The 15,645-nt window shown below is 35.8% G+C and overlaps 1 protein-coding gene across 1 annotated transcript in view; it reads left to right on the plus strand.

The window, feature by feature from the left end:
• Positions 1-15,645, plus strand: part of LOC123246452 (elongin-A-like) — a 90,896-nt gene that overhangs the window by 19,518 nt on the left and 55,733 nt on the right. Inside the window, 1 exon segment of the mRNA XM_044675348.1 lies at positions 2,535-2,668. Coding sequence (XP_044531283.1) covers positions 2,535-2,668 — 134 coding nt within the window.

Below are 15,645 nucleotides of genomic sequence, written 5' to 3' on the forward strand. Positions count from 1 at the left end.
ATGGCATAATGGATAGATCACTGGATTTGGAGTCAGGAAGATCTGACTTCAAATCCTGCCTCAGGCTGTAGTTGTAGGGCATTGGACAAGTCATGTAACCTTGTTCAGACTTTGTTTCCCTGTCTAAAAAATGTCATTAAGAATAGCACTTATCTTTTGGAATATCTTTTGTGAAGATCAAATGAGATAATATTTGTACAATGTTTTGCAAACTTTAAAATGCTATATAAATGCTATTATTTATCAACAAGCATTTATGAAGCACTTACTGTATGACAAGATTACCTCCTATTTTGTTGTCCTTTAGTCAGTTCAGTCATGTCTTTGAGACCCCTTTTGGAATTTTCTTGGCAAAGTTACTGGAGGGGTTTGCCATTTCCTTCTCCAACCTCCCATTTATACTGTATATATTTGACATGTAAATAGTTGTTTGCATGCTGTCTCTTCCAATGGGGTGTGAGCTACTTGAAGTCAGGACCTGTGTTTTTATCTTTCTTTGAATCCTCATAGCTTAGCATGTTGCCTAGCACATAGAAAAAACTCTCAATAAATGTTTGCAGATTGACAAGGCACTGTGTTAAGCACTGGGGATACAAAGAAAAATGAAACAAAACAAGCATTAAGTGCCTAACTTTGTGCTAAGCGCTTTACAAATATTATCTCATTTGATTCTCACAACAATCCCAAGGAATAGCAGCTATTATCCCCATTTCACAGTTGAAAAAACAGGCAGAAGTGAAGTGATTTGCCCAGGGTCACACAATTATGAACTTTCTGGGGCTATATTTGAACTCAGGACTTCCTGAATTTAGAATGAGGACACTGTCCACTGAGATAGCCCTTACTCTCAGGGAGCTTGCATTAGGACACTGTCCACTGAGATAGCCCTTACTCTCAGGGAGCTTGCATTCTAATGAGACAGACAATATAAAATCAGCATGTAGCATTGTTGTTCTAGCAGCTCATTGTTATATGAGCCCTGGAGGTACCTTCTGGCTCAGGGCTCTATAGTCCTATTAAGCCTCAATTTTTAGTTAGTAGTTGTTCAGTTCTGTCAATCATATCTGACTCTTCTTGACCCCATTTGGAGTTTTCAGCAAAGATTCTAGATTAATTTACTATTTCCTTCTCTAGCTCATCCTTTAGGAAACAGAGGCAAACAAGGTTAAGTGATTTGCCCAGAGTCATATGACTAGTAAGGGCCTGAGGCAAGATTTGAACTCAGGTCTCCTGATTTCAGGTCCAGCACTCTATATCTACTGTGCCACCTGGCTTCCCTTTAGTCAGTAGAGACTTGGGTTAAAATCTTGTTTCCCATATTTACTAGCTGAGTGATCAAAGACAAGTCACTCAGGCCGTCTGATCCTCATTTTCCTCATTGCAAATGGGTTTACACTTATGCTCACTAATTTATAGGGTTGTTGTGAGAAAAGTGCTTTCTAAATCTTAAAGCTTGATTTAAAAGTAAACTAATATTTATGTGTATTTTCTGCTTAACCATCACATTTCTCAATGATAGTATTCTCTCCAGCAAAATGAACAAGATGCTGGACTCAACCTGGAGATCTGGTTATTTCTACTCCCAGCTCTGCAACTAATTTATTGTATTACCTTGGACAGTTCATTTGACTCTCTAGGCTTTAAGTTTCCTCATTCTGTAATATGAAGAAGCTAGACAAGAGGAGCTCTAAAATCCCTTCCTATTTCAATGATCTATGAGTCTATCTTAAAGTTACTGGAGATAAGGCAAAGAAAGTTAAATGACTGATCACCAATTATTTAATTTCTCCTGGGAAGACCTGAGATTAGAATTTAGGCTCACATATTTCAATGCAATTCAAGCTGAATTATAACTAGCTTTTAGTGGAGGACATAGCTTTTTTTTTTTTTTATTGCTTTATTGCCACATAGTTCCATGGTCCAGCTCTCATCAGCTCGCTGTGACAGGACACCAGATAAAACTAATGGTGTTTAGGAACATATCATGTACACCATAGTCAGGTGAGAGCCTTGCAACCTTAGTTAGATGAATTACATAAGGCAGTCAACATCGACTAATCAACAAACATTTATTAAATACTTACTATATGACGGTTGAACATGACTGAAAAATGACTGGATAGCATGCAGCAATGTGCTAGGCACTGGCACATAGTAGGTCCTTAGGAATTGTTTGTTGAACGAATAAGTCCTGGGGATGAGAAGGAAAAAGAAACATAAAATAGTACCCTACCCTGAAAGGGCTTCCATTCTATTAAGGAAAATTATAAACATATAAATATATGCAAAATATATAAAAATGAATAACAGATTAGGATTCATGGGGGAGGGCAACTGCTAGCGGTTTTCTAAAAAGGAACAGAGAACTTCACAAACAACATATCTTCCCTTCCAGTTTTCAGAGACTGGGTGGATTTATTGAGCCTTAGGACAAGTGTAGCTAGTTAGGAGTGATGGGCTTTTCTATAAAAGACTCAGATGGGGATCATTTTAGAGTGGAAGCTGAAGCCTTGGAGGTATATTGGAGGCTATAGGACTGCAGTTCGCTGCTTTCCTTGACTGAAGAAACTCCCAGAGGGGCTCTGTAACAATGGCAGAAACTACAGACCTTATAGCAAGAGTCCTAAAACTGAAAGAGGAGTTGAATAAGTCACAGGATTCCCAAAAGGTATGAGTCTGTTCTGTTAATGTCTATGGGGATTCAGCAGATGCTTGGGTCCTCCTACCCACAGTAGCCTTGAGGGGATGGAGAAATTTGTGGAGTAATCCTAAATTCTGTCTGGACTCTTAGGGAATGTTTCTTGGCAAGGTAAATTATGGGAAGGTGATGAAGGTGAAAGATATACAAGAAATATTTTAATGATGTTCCCAGAAAGCTGCCTTCTTTTTGGCTTCATGCTGGCACCCTGAAATCTACATGAGGATGACAGTCTAAACCTAGATTAATAAATGGGTAGAGCCTCAGGTAAGGTTTTGTGGGATAGCAGCTACTATAATCAATCTGTCAGCAAGCATTTAAGTGTATTAATTGCCAGCTATTGTGTTTTATTATATTAAAGTTGGAGAGGGAGGAGGATGATCATTCTAGCTGGATTCAGGTGCTTTGTTGGATGGCCAACAACTGGAGTCTAGTCATGGCTTCAAGTTATAGGGACAACTGTGTCAAGATAGAAAAACTTAATTCATACAACTTGAAGAAACAAGTTTAAAGTTACTTTTCAATTAGTAACTAGGAAACAACATTCCTGTTCAGTTTGGGGGGTTGGTCTCTGGAAAGTGTTATATCCTGGGCACTGGAGTATCCAGAGTTTAAACATGTCTCTAGATCCATCCTGTAGGGGATTTGTGAGGGAAAATGCTAGGCTCCTATGAAAGAACAAAGGTGGATCTTCTTTACCTAATTCCCCATTAAGCCTCGAAGATCTATTCAGAAAATCCAGCCATTCAGTGGAATTTTCATTTTGAATATTTAAGTTTGCATTTCATGTGCTATCTCATAAGATCAGCAATGATCAAAGTCTTATTCTCCAAAGTCTGAATATATGTGAGTAACAACTTATATATGACATATATAAGTAATGGGTAACAAGGCATCTCCAGGGTAGGATGTGGTTTTGCAGAACCGAATTAGATCCAGAACAGGTGGCGGTGAAGAGAACAAATGCATAGAACCTGTAAACAACTTGATAGAATACAGTTCCCCAAAGAATGCAGCATATCAAAAAGGAAATCTAAATAATAATAATAATAATAATAACCTCAACGGTTGTTGTGAGGATGAAATGAGATAATATTTGTAAGTGCTTTGCAAACCATAAAGTGCAATGTTAACAACTATTACTATATCAAGGTTAATATAGCTTTCCATCTTTTTCTTCTTTGATAAAATAACATCGTGAAGGAGGGGACCTTACTGTGGTGATATGGGACACCAAGAGAGGCAAAGCAGACATTGAATTTGAAAGGAGCTGGGACCGAATAGATGGAGGGAGGCAGGAGAAATCATTTGCAATTGGTTTTGCTTAGTAGTATTTCATTTTTATAAGAAAGGAAGCTCTCTCAAACTCTGAGCTACTGAGCAGATGTCAGTCTGTAGTAATGGAGGGAATTTCCTCAGTTTGGAGTTCTCTGGAAAGAGGAGTCTGACACAAAAGAGAGAATTCTGTGGATTTGGGTAGAGAGGCAATACTGAAACGTGTCAGCGGGATACTGTATACAAAAACATCAATAAAAATTTTAAATCCTTGACCTCAGTGAATGTAAAAGCAATTATTATTATTATATAAAACCACATGTTAATTATGGGAATTAATCAATTTAATCAGCATTTATGAAGCATATTCCAGGTATTGTTAGGCTGTGGAGATACAAGGACAAAAAATGAAATTGTCCATGCCCTCTGGAAACTTCCTTTAGAGTATCTGTACCAAAGACTTAATTTTTAATACAGTAGCCTCTGAGTCACTATCAATTTGACATGGTTTCCATTTGAATTTTCAGGATGAAATCTGATACTTTAAAGAAAAATGTCACCCTCTCATTGATCCTTAATCTCACCAATAAAATGAAGGAGTTTGGATAATGCACAAGGTCCCTCTTTGCACTAAATTCTATGGTTGATAAAGGCTCTCTAGTCTTACTATTATTAGACATATACTCAGATGCTTCCAATGTACCAATCACTCTCCTAAGTTTTGAAAACTATATGAAACCAATTAATAAAGCCAGTTTTGTAGAAATGATGGCTAACAGCCTTTTCATAAGGCCTCTCCAAGAGGAGTCTGTTGGTACTACGTTATGGCCTCGCTGAATGCTAACAGGTGGTTCTTCACATTTTTATTCACACACTTGCAAATTTCCCCTTTAAGATTCCTTGATGATGATGATGATGATGTAACATAAGCAGGAGGGGATAGGAGAAATGCACTGAATTTATATCAAATTTGTTTTAATGTCAAGTGTATGGTTTCCCCAAATATATAATATGACCAAATGGGGATAATAATAGAACCTGCTTAACAATGTTGTGTTTATCAAATGATAAATATGTGAAGAGCTTTGCAGACCTTAAGTCACTATTATCAGTATTGGTTATTAGGATCAACATCTTTATTATGCTTTTTGGATGATATTAATTTTAAATACTAACAATTTATGAAGGAAGGGATGCAGTGTGATAGTGAAAACTCCCTGGGGTGGGAGACAGGAGACTTAGGTGCTAGTCAAGGCAGACTGGGGAAACAAGAGTTTTTTCCCAGAGACACTGACATTTGAAAGGAATTAAAAGCATTGACCATCCTTTAGTAGCAAAACAATTAAACTGAACAGCTAGATAGCAAGATAATTAGTCAAATAGGAAGCTACCAGGTAGTAAGTTTCTAATTATTTGCCTTTCAGTGTCTCTGAATCTATACCCACAGTGGCTGATATACTAAGATCTTTCTCTCCCTTTGAGGCCCTATGTCTCACTGCCTGGGCCCTCTCTCTTCTCTACTTTACCCTCAACAGAATTTATCTCAAGTGGTTCTTACCTTGGCTGCCAAAATTGTTAGTTACAGCTCTGTTCTTCCACTAATCACTTTTGTCTGAGCCAATTATAAATGTTCTGGGCCTGTTTCCTCCTCTGTTAAAAGGAGAGGTTGGATTAGCTCTCCAAGGTTCCCTGTAAGGCTAAAACTCTCCTCTGAAAATGAACAATTACATTTACTTGATGTGTAAGGGATGTAGTAATGCCTGGAGGCAAACCCTCCACCTTCTTTCCACTTGGAGAACTGACTTGGTGGGCAAAATTCCTTGATTTATGATGGTGTTAGAGTTTAAGCAACCATACATTCCTTGTGTATTAAGTAGGTGTGATACAACTTCTGTCCTTGGTAACCTCCTTGGAGTCTTCCTTTTCTCCTTTTGGGAAAATGAGTAAGTAGTCAGGTCTTTCCTATACTAAATTGCTGCCTGCTTCCTATCCAGCTGTTCATTTGCCTCATTGTTTCTTTTCCAGTTTCCCTAAATTCTTGGTTTCTCTAAATGCCCCATTAGCCAAAGATATTCTAGTAATCCCATCGTCATCTTGGTCTCTTCCATTATCCAATTACCTAAAAAATATTTTTGTCCTCAATGTCTTGATAGTTAACCCAGTCTTGGTCACTTGAGTTTTTAAATGTACAAAATAGTCTTTTATTTTGCAATGAGCAATACTTGGTATCAGGGATTGCTCCCAAGAGGTAAAAGGAATATATGTGACATTTCAACAATCATTCCTTTTTTCCCTCCCAAGTTCCTTAAAAAAAAATTGATGTTGTTGAACCTTTGAAAGGGGTTCAACTTGGGGGCAGCTGGGTGGCTCAGTGGACTGAGAGTCAGGCCTAGAGACAGGAGATCCTGGGTTCAAATATGACCTCAGACAGTTCCCAGCTGTTTGACCCTGGGCAAGTCACTTAGCCCCCATTGCCTAACCCTTACCTCTCTTCTGCCTTGGAATCAATTCCAAGACAGAAGGTAAAGGTTTAAAAAAAAAAAAAAAAGAAGAAAGTACGGTGTTTTCTAGCATTCTGCCCTAATGAGAACTGAGATCATTAAGAACACAACCTCTACAGAAACAAAGCAAAATTTGAAAACACACACATCTATTTAAATGAATCCTGATGAAAATTTAAAACTGTTTTACTTTAAAAATCCCTCATAAATAATCATAAAAATTGTGTCCTAAGTTTTTTTTTTCTTAAACTCTACAGTTTTTTCAGAAAGTAACAGAGACTTAGAAACTCTCTCATTTATCTGGAGTCCTGTAATACAGCTGTGGTAACAGAATGTAGGCAGATGTTTCACATTTCTTTAAATCTTGCTTCCAGGTTAATCTTTTAAAATGTAAGGATCTGCAGTACTGATGAGAACACTTAGTGTTAGCTATTTAAATACTTTTATAGAAAAGGTTGTTAATCTCTTGCTAATACCTTCCAATTCTGTACAGATGAATTACTTAAGTAATAACCTGGACTTTTGATAGAATACTTATATTGTGGGGAACATATGAAAGTTAAAAATGTTAGAAAACAAAGAGTTCTTCAAAGATGATCATGAAAATTTTATATGTAATTAAAAAAATATGGAAACAATGGACATGTCCAAGAATGTGGGCATGGTTAAACTGTGGTACATTAATGTGATGGAGTACTATAATATACTTTTGATGGACAAATATAAGGAAAACAGACAGATCTAGGAGAACTTTTATGACATAATGGAAAGTGAAAAATAGAAGAATTGAAAGAATGACATATACTTAATCTATGGGGAATAAGAATAGACAAAGAATTTTGACAGCAACTTACTGGGAAGAACAAAAAAGAAAAATTATAATGGATTATGGATTAAAATTCATCTAACAAATAGTTGCTAAATTTAATCCATAGGATCATATGTATTATGAGAGCTGGAAGAGACCTCAGAGATCATCTAATCTAACCCCCTCATTTTACAGAAGAGGTACCCAAAGTGCCAAGTGATTTTCCAAAGTTGCATATGTAGTAAGTGGCAATTTTTACACATATTGATATGTCTTAGAACATAACCTCAGAAACAAATGAATAAAAGCAAAAATATTATGCAAATCTTTTCATGACCAATTTACAACACAAATTATATTAAAAGGTTACAATGGGACTAAAGAATAAAATTTGAGGGATGTTACTAAAGCTATTCCAAACAAACAAAAACCCAAGCAGTAAGTGGCAGGGCCAAAATTGAACCCTCTTACTTTGACTCGAGTACATCACTTTCCCACTTCTCCCATTGTACCATGCTGCATCTTTTATTTATATTTGAATGTTTTATTAAAAATATCATGTGAATTACCTCACAAAATAGAAACTGATAATAGAATGGATTAAAAGCAAGAATCCAACAGTATGTTTTTTTTGAAACATTTGAAACAGAGAGAGAGACAATGTAAAACTAAGAGGATGGAGCAAAATCTATTATGTTATGGCTGAGGTTAAAAAAAAAAAGCAGAGATGGGAATCATGATCTCAGACAAAACCAAACCAAGTATAGAGCAAATTAAATGAAAATAAATTTGCCAAGAGACGCCACAGTCAATCCATACTAAACACACATACACCAAATGGCATGACATCCAAATTCTTGAAAGAGAAGAGTTATAGGAGGAAATAGATAGTAAAACTATATTAGAGGGCCCCCCTCAATTTCTTACCCTCTTAGAACTGAATAAATTTAACCATAAAGTAAATAAGAAAATTAAGGAGAGGAATGAATTTTAGAAAAGTTAAATATAGTACACCTCTGGAGAAAATTGAATGGGAAAAGAAAGGGGCATAGACCTTTATCTCAACTGTAGATGGCACTTTCACAAAAATTAATCGTGTATTAGGGCATAAAACCCTGAAAAGCAGATATATCAAATGCATCCTTTTCAGACCACAATGCAACAAAAATTACATTCAATAAAGGTCTGTGGAAACAGGTTAAAATTAATTGGAAAATAATCAAATTCTAAAGAATGAGTGGGTTAAAGAACAAATCAAAACAATTTCACTAAAGAGAATGACAATAAGACAGCATACCAAAATTTATGTAATGTAGCAAAAGTTAAGGGTAATTTATATCTCTAAATAAATCAGTTAAAGAAGAGAGCAGATCAGTGAACTGGGTATGCAACTAAAAAAGAAAAAAACTTATTAACCCCCCCAACTGAATGCCAAATTGGAAATCTAAAAAAAAAAATCAAAGGAGAAATTAATAAAAATGAAAGCAAGAAAACCATTGAACTAATAAATCTAGAAGCTGGTTTAGTTTTTTTTTAAACCCTAACAAAATAGGTAAACAATTGGCTAATTTAATTTTAAAAAAGAAAACCAAATTCAGTGTCAAAATGAAAAGGATGAATTCACTACTAATGAAGATAAAATTAAAACAATTATTAGGAGCTATTTTGCTCCAAATGCTAACCAAACATTTGCTCCAAAAGTCTAACAATTTAAATTAAATAGAAGAGTATTTACAAAAATATAAATTGTCCAAAATAACAGAAGAGGAAATAAAATACTTCATTAACACTATCTTAGAAAAAGAAATTGAACAAGCCCTAAATGAGCTCCTAAGAAAAAATTCTCAGGACCAGATGGATTCCCAAGTGAATCCTACCAAACATTTAAAGAATAATTAATTCCAATACTGTATAAACTATTTGGAAAAATAGGCAAAGAGTCAAAATTCATTTTATGATCCAAATATGATGTTGATACCTAAACCAGGAAGAGGAAAAAACTGAAAAAGAAAACTATAGACCCATTTCCCTAATGAATATTGATGTAAATTTTTTTAAACTAAAACACTAGCAAGGAGATTATAGCAAATATATCACAAAGGAAACACAGTATGACCAAGTGGAATTTCTACTAGGAATTCAGGAATGGTTCAATATTAAGAAGACTATCAGAATAATTGACTACAATAGATAATCAAAACAACAAAAATTTGTTGATTATCTCAAAAGATGCAGAAAAAGCTTTTGACAAAATACAACACTGATTCCTGTTAAAAACACTTGAAAGCCTAGGACTAAGTGGTAAGTAATATCTATTTAATACCAAGAGTAAGCATTATATATAGTGGAGATAAACTTGAAGCCTTTCCAATAATATCAGAAGTGAAGCAACGATGCCCATTATCACCACTATTATTCAGTATTCTACTAGAAATACTAGCTGTATCAATTAAAGAAGAAAAAAGAAATTGAAGAAATCAGAATAGGCAATGAAGAAACAAAATGATCACTCTGTGAATGATATTATGATATACTGTAATAAAGGGGTAAACAGGCTGATAATTAGGGGAGCTGGTCCCAGTGAGTCACCTGGGCCAGGGAGCCTTCAACTACAGTGTTTGTTGATTTGAGACAGCCAGGGATGTGTGGGCCCGAGCTGAGATGTCCAGTCAGTCTCCTTGTTGTCTGTAGGCTATTTTAAAGTGGAGAGTGAGGAGCTCCTCCCTGCTGGAGTGAATGTGGTAACCAACAGGAAGTGAAGCTGTCTCACTTCCTGAATAAAATGGATGCCTGTCCAATACTCCCTCTGAAGTCAGGTGGTTTCTATCTTCCCTTCCGCAACCCCTTAGCCCTGGAAGATGTTATAAATGACTATGGAAGCTCTCAGTATCAGGCTAAGGGTTTATTTGCTAAGGGTGACCGGTCAGTGTTGGCAGAGGGCCTCAGAAGGTAAGATCAGGCTGAGGGAACCAGCCCCTCAGCCAGGGATAATTTCCACTGCCCTGATGTTAAGTAGTCCACCAGCTAGACAAATGAGGTTGATGATTTTGTTTTAGGGGTGTCCCCGTCTAGGCTAACCTAACTAATTCCTGCCTACGTTCCACAACCCACCAACCACACCTCCTGGGGGCCCCAAGGGGAAGTCCAGGGGGTAGCTGGATAATCTGGGTGAGGTCAAGGAAATCAGAACCCCCAGGTTGGTTCTTCAGGGGTATTTATAGTCCCAGCTCCAACAGTCAGGTCTTGAGACTGGCACTTGCTGGGCCAAAGTTCCATTCCCCTAACTGCCAGGATTGCCTAGGGTGATTTTACAAATGCAAAAGATCTTGCATCAATCCTGCATTACAATACTTAGAGAATCAACTAAGAAGTTAGTTGAAATAATGACAGCAAAGTCACAGGATATAAAATCCAAACCATCAATATTTCTATATACCACTAACCAAGTCTGGCAGGAAAAGATAGAAAGGGAAATTCTATTTAAAAATTACTGCAGACTGCAAAAATAATATGCTGGGAGACTCTTCTGGGCAAAGATCTGGCTGGCTTTATTGTGACAGAGAAATCATATGGCCAGAGGTCTGCAGGTTTCCTCCCAGCTCAAAACTTGAGACCCTGACCATTGACATCGACAGATTTTTTTAAAGGCAAAAAGAAGTTACAGAGTAGAGGTGAAGACTTACAGGGATCACTCTTGAGGGGAGTTATAGTGACTTATAGGTCATAGATAGGTCAGAACACTTTTGACCCAGACTTCTTTACAGGTCATCCTGACATTCAACCCCCAGGAGCCCTCTAAGGACCCTTGGCCTCGTAGGCTCCAGTCCTCAATGACCTTTGGGTGATCTTCTGGTCCTTGTAGCCTCTTACATGAATTAGATTTGATATAAAGTACATTACAAAATAGATTCACACACTTAGGATTAACATAGTAACTCATTTATGATCAATATGGTAATAAATACACTTAAAATTACTATTGCAATATACATTTGAAATTATAACTCTGTTATTATCCTGGGACTACAGTCTTAATCTGGTTACATACACAGACTCTTCTCTAGGATTATATTCTTACTTCAAATCACACAGTCACAAGGTATAGAACTAAAGGTTAAACTAATACAAATGAAGAGCAGTTTAAGTTTCTTTCTTGCAAGACAATATAAAATACTTTGGGGTCAGCCTGCCCAGAAATTATATGAACACTATTACAAAATACTTCTTATACAAAGTGAGATCTAAACATTTGAAGAAATATTAATTGCTCACAGATAAGCCAAGTCAAAATAATATAAATGAAATTTCTACCTAAATTAATTTATTGATTCAGTGCCATACCTCTCAAACTAACAGAAACCTTATTTTATAGAATGAATAACAAAATTTTTCTGAAGGTATAAGAGGCCAAGAATATCAAGGGAATCAATGAAAAAAAAATGTGAAGGAAAGCGGCCTAGTAGTATAACATCTCAAACTGTATTACAAAGTGGCAATCATCAAAGTAATCTGGTGCTGCTTAAGAAACAGAACGGTGGTATGAATTTAATATAAATTTATACCCCTCTTTCCTTTCTAAAAGTAAAGTTTAGAAAATTCACTTCTGTCTCACTTCTACTTCTTTGACTGGGTTAAGAACAAGGCTCACATGCATACGATGGGAGGTAGATCAGTGGAGTAAATTAGGTACACAGTAGTAAATGACCATAGTAATCTAATGTTCAAATTCAAAGATCTAAGATTTTAGGATAAGAACTCCCACAATTTGGCAAATTGCTGGGAAAACTAGAAATCAGTTTAGCAAAAAGTAGGTATAGACTAACATCTCACATTGTATACCATTATAAGGCCAAAATAGACATAAAGAACAATATAAGCCAGTGATGGGCAAACTTTTTAAAGAGGGGGCCAAAGGAAAGGAAATGCTCATCTGTCACCATGTTTCTAAGGCAACACTTTAGAAGTTTCATTGTATTGTATTCTACTCATTGTATTCGTCAGATTAGGAATAATGTCACAGGGGGCTGGATGGAACATTTCAGGGGGCTGCATCTGGCCCACTTGCCATTGTTTGCCCATCACTGATATAAGCAAATTTGAAGAATGAGGAAAAATTTATCTCTCATATCTATGGATAAGGAAGAATTCTATGACCAAAAATAGGGAGAGAGTGTATTACAGGAAATACAATGGATAGTTTTGATTACATCAAATTAAAAGCTTTTGGAAAAAAAAGTTAAGATTAGAAAAAAATAGCAGAAAATTGAGGGAAATTTTTACAGAAAGTTTAGTAAAGGCCTCATTTCTCAAATATATAGAAAATTGAGAAAAAAAATTTTTTTAAAAACCCTTACCTTCCATCTTAGTGTCAATACTGTGTATTGGCTCCAAGGCAGAAGAGTGGTAAGGACTAGGCATTGGGGGTCAAGTGACTTGCCCAGGGTCACACAACTAGGAAGTGTCTGAGGCCAGATTTGAACGTAGGACCTCCCGTCTCTAGGTCTGGCTCTCAATCCACTGAGCTTCCCAGATTCCCCCTACTGAGACAAATTTATTAGACTATGAGTCACTTCCCAGTTGCTAAAAAGGTCAAGGATATGAACAGACAATTTTCAGAAGAAATCAACAACTATAATCATATGGAAATCCTGCCTTAAATCATAATAGACTAAGGAAATTCAAATTAAAGCAATTCTTAGATACCACTGTATATCTATAAGCCTGAATAAAATTGACAAACATTGGAAGGAATATGGAAAAATTGGACTCTAAGTCATTGATGGTAGAGTTATGAACCAATCCAACCATTCTGGAGAATAATTTGAAACTCTGCCCAATGCGCTATATAATATACAGTTTGATCTAATAATACCACTAATAGATCTGTATCCCAAAGAGATAAAAAGGAAAAAAAGGACCCATATACACAAAAAACATTTATAACAGTTCTTTTTGTAGTGGCAAAGAATTAGAAATGGGAGGGGGGGAGATACCTATCAATTGGGGAATAGCTGAACAAATTGTGGTATATGATTATGATGGAATATGATTATGATATAAAAATGATGAGCAGAATACTTTTAAGAAAATCCTTGCATGACTCATGAACTGATAAAAAGTGAAGTGTACAGAACCAGGAGAACATTGTATATATATCAGTGGTTCCCAAACTTTTTTGGCCTACCACCCCCTTTCCAGAAAAAATATTACTTAGCCCCCTGGAAATTTTAATAGCAATTAATAGGAAATATAAATGCACCTATGGCCATTACTGCCCTCCTGGATCACTGCAGCAACCCACCAGGGGCAGTAGCGCCCACTTTGGGAATCACTGGTATATATTAATACCAATATTATAAGATGATCAACTGTGAATGACACCTATTCTCAGCAATCAATCAAAGACAATTCTGAAGGTCCTATAATGAAAAATGCTATCTACATCTAGAGAAAGAACTAATGGAGTCTGAATGTAGATCAAAGGATACTTTAAAAAATTTTTTTTCTTTGTTTTTTTTGGGTGGGGTCTGTGTTTTCTTTCACAATATGACTTAGGTTATAGAACTATGTTTTCCATGACCGCACACGTATAACTTATATCAAATTGCTTGCCTTCTCCAAGAAGGGGAGAGGGAGAGAACTTGCAACACAAAATTGTTAAAAAGAATGTTAAATTTTTTTACGTGCAATTGAGGGGAAAAAAAAAACAAAAAAAGTTAAGATAAAAGGAATAGCAAGTCAAAGAAAATTTAATCTGGTACTATTTTAAACACTTTAAATACTAATGAAAAGTAATAGAAACCAAGATTATTCTGTGGATAGTTTATTACATAATGAAGCAGTGGTAAATAGTTACCAAAATTTTTCCTATCTAGAATTAAAAAGAGATACATCTTTCCTTCATATGCATGCTTCAACATACTGGTTTCTAACAACTTTAGAAATAGAAGATGCTTGTTGGGAGATTTTTTTTTTTTAAAACCCTTATCTTCCGCCTTAGAATCAATACTGTTTATTGGTTCTAAGGCAGAAGAGCAGTAAGGGCTGGGCAATGGGGGTTAACTGACTTGCCCAGGGTCACACAACTAGGAAGTGTCTGAAGTCAGATTTGAATTTAGGTCCTTTTGTCTCTAGGTCTGGCTCTCAATCTACTGAGCTATCCATTTGTCCCCTTGTCTGGAGATTTTGAGCTACTTTAATAATAAGGCAAACAACTCTCATTATGATAACCTCTAACAGTTTTTGTTTAATGTTTTTAGACAAAAATGGCATGGTTAAAACAAATTATTTGTTGAGAAAAAGTTCAAATTTTTAAAAAATTGAATTCTCATTGCACTTTGACCTACCTCTAATGTATTGATTATTCTTTTTTTATAGTATTTATATAAGGGGCTTGTCTCTCCTACTAGATCACAAGCAGGGAATATGTCTATTTGTCTTTATAATGTCTGACTATTTTACAACTAAAGTCTTTCAACAGGCAAATATTGGTAATAGCTTTGGGATCAACTTCATGAATATTTTCTTTTCTTCTCCCCCACCCCCAACTCCTACTTCAAATGAATCATATAATTATTGAAGAACACATAAAGTCAGATAGTCCCTACTAAGAATCAGCACAACAAAAATGTCTGCATTAAAAAATGTCTTACAGTAAACATAATTTTGTCAGTCCTTGGGGGTTAATAACTGCCTCTAGTAAATATTTATAAAACTCCTGAAAGTGATTGAGGCTTTAGCTATGATAGCATAGATCAGGCAGGTTTCCCTAGTAGATATTCTTTTTTTTCCTTTAATCTTAGCTTTTAAAATATATATATAAAGTCTTTCCTTCTGATTTCCCCATTTCTATGGATGACTTGAAACCTCAAAGCCCACTTTAGATATAGGGAGAGAATAAATCAGTTGCCAAGTTCTGTTAATACTTCAGTTCTAAGTCCATGATCTTTCTTTTTCCTCTCATATTTCTCTCTCATCTCTTTCTACTCCCACGATTCAGGCTCTTTTCAGCTCTATGTCATAGATTTCTAGCTAGTTTCCATGGTTCCAGTAATTACCAATCTATCTACATAACTGCCAAATGTCTTTCTAATTTATAGTTTTGACCAATGGACTGCCCTGCTCTAAAGCCTTTAATGGCTCCCCCAATGCTTTTCCTCAAAGATAGAGGGCTATTTCATTTTCGTCTATATCTTCAATGCTTGGCACACTGTAGACATTTAATTAACATATCAAATTGAATAAAGGATGCATAAAGCCTTCTACCATTTAGCTTGAACCTACTTTTCTATCCTTATTTCACATAACTCCTCTTCATTCGTTCCATAGTTCAGATAAAGAAGTGGTTTGGATATTTTCCTTCT

The sequence above is a fragment of the Gracilinanus agilis genome, chromosome 4 (genome assembly GCF_016433145.1).
Source record: "Gracilinanus agilis isolate LMUSP501 chromosome 4, AgileGrace, whole genome shotgun sequence".
Lineage (NCBI taxonomy): Eukaryota > Metazoa > Chordata > Mammalia > Didelphimorphia > Didelphidae > Gracilinanus > Gracilinanus agilis.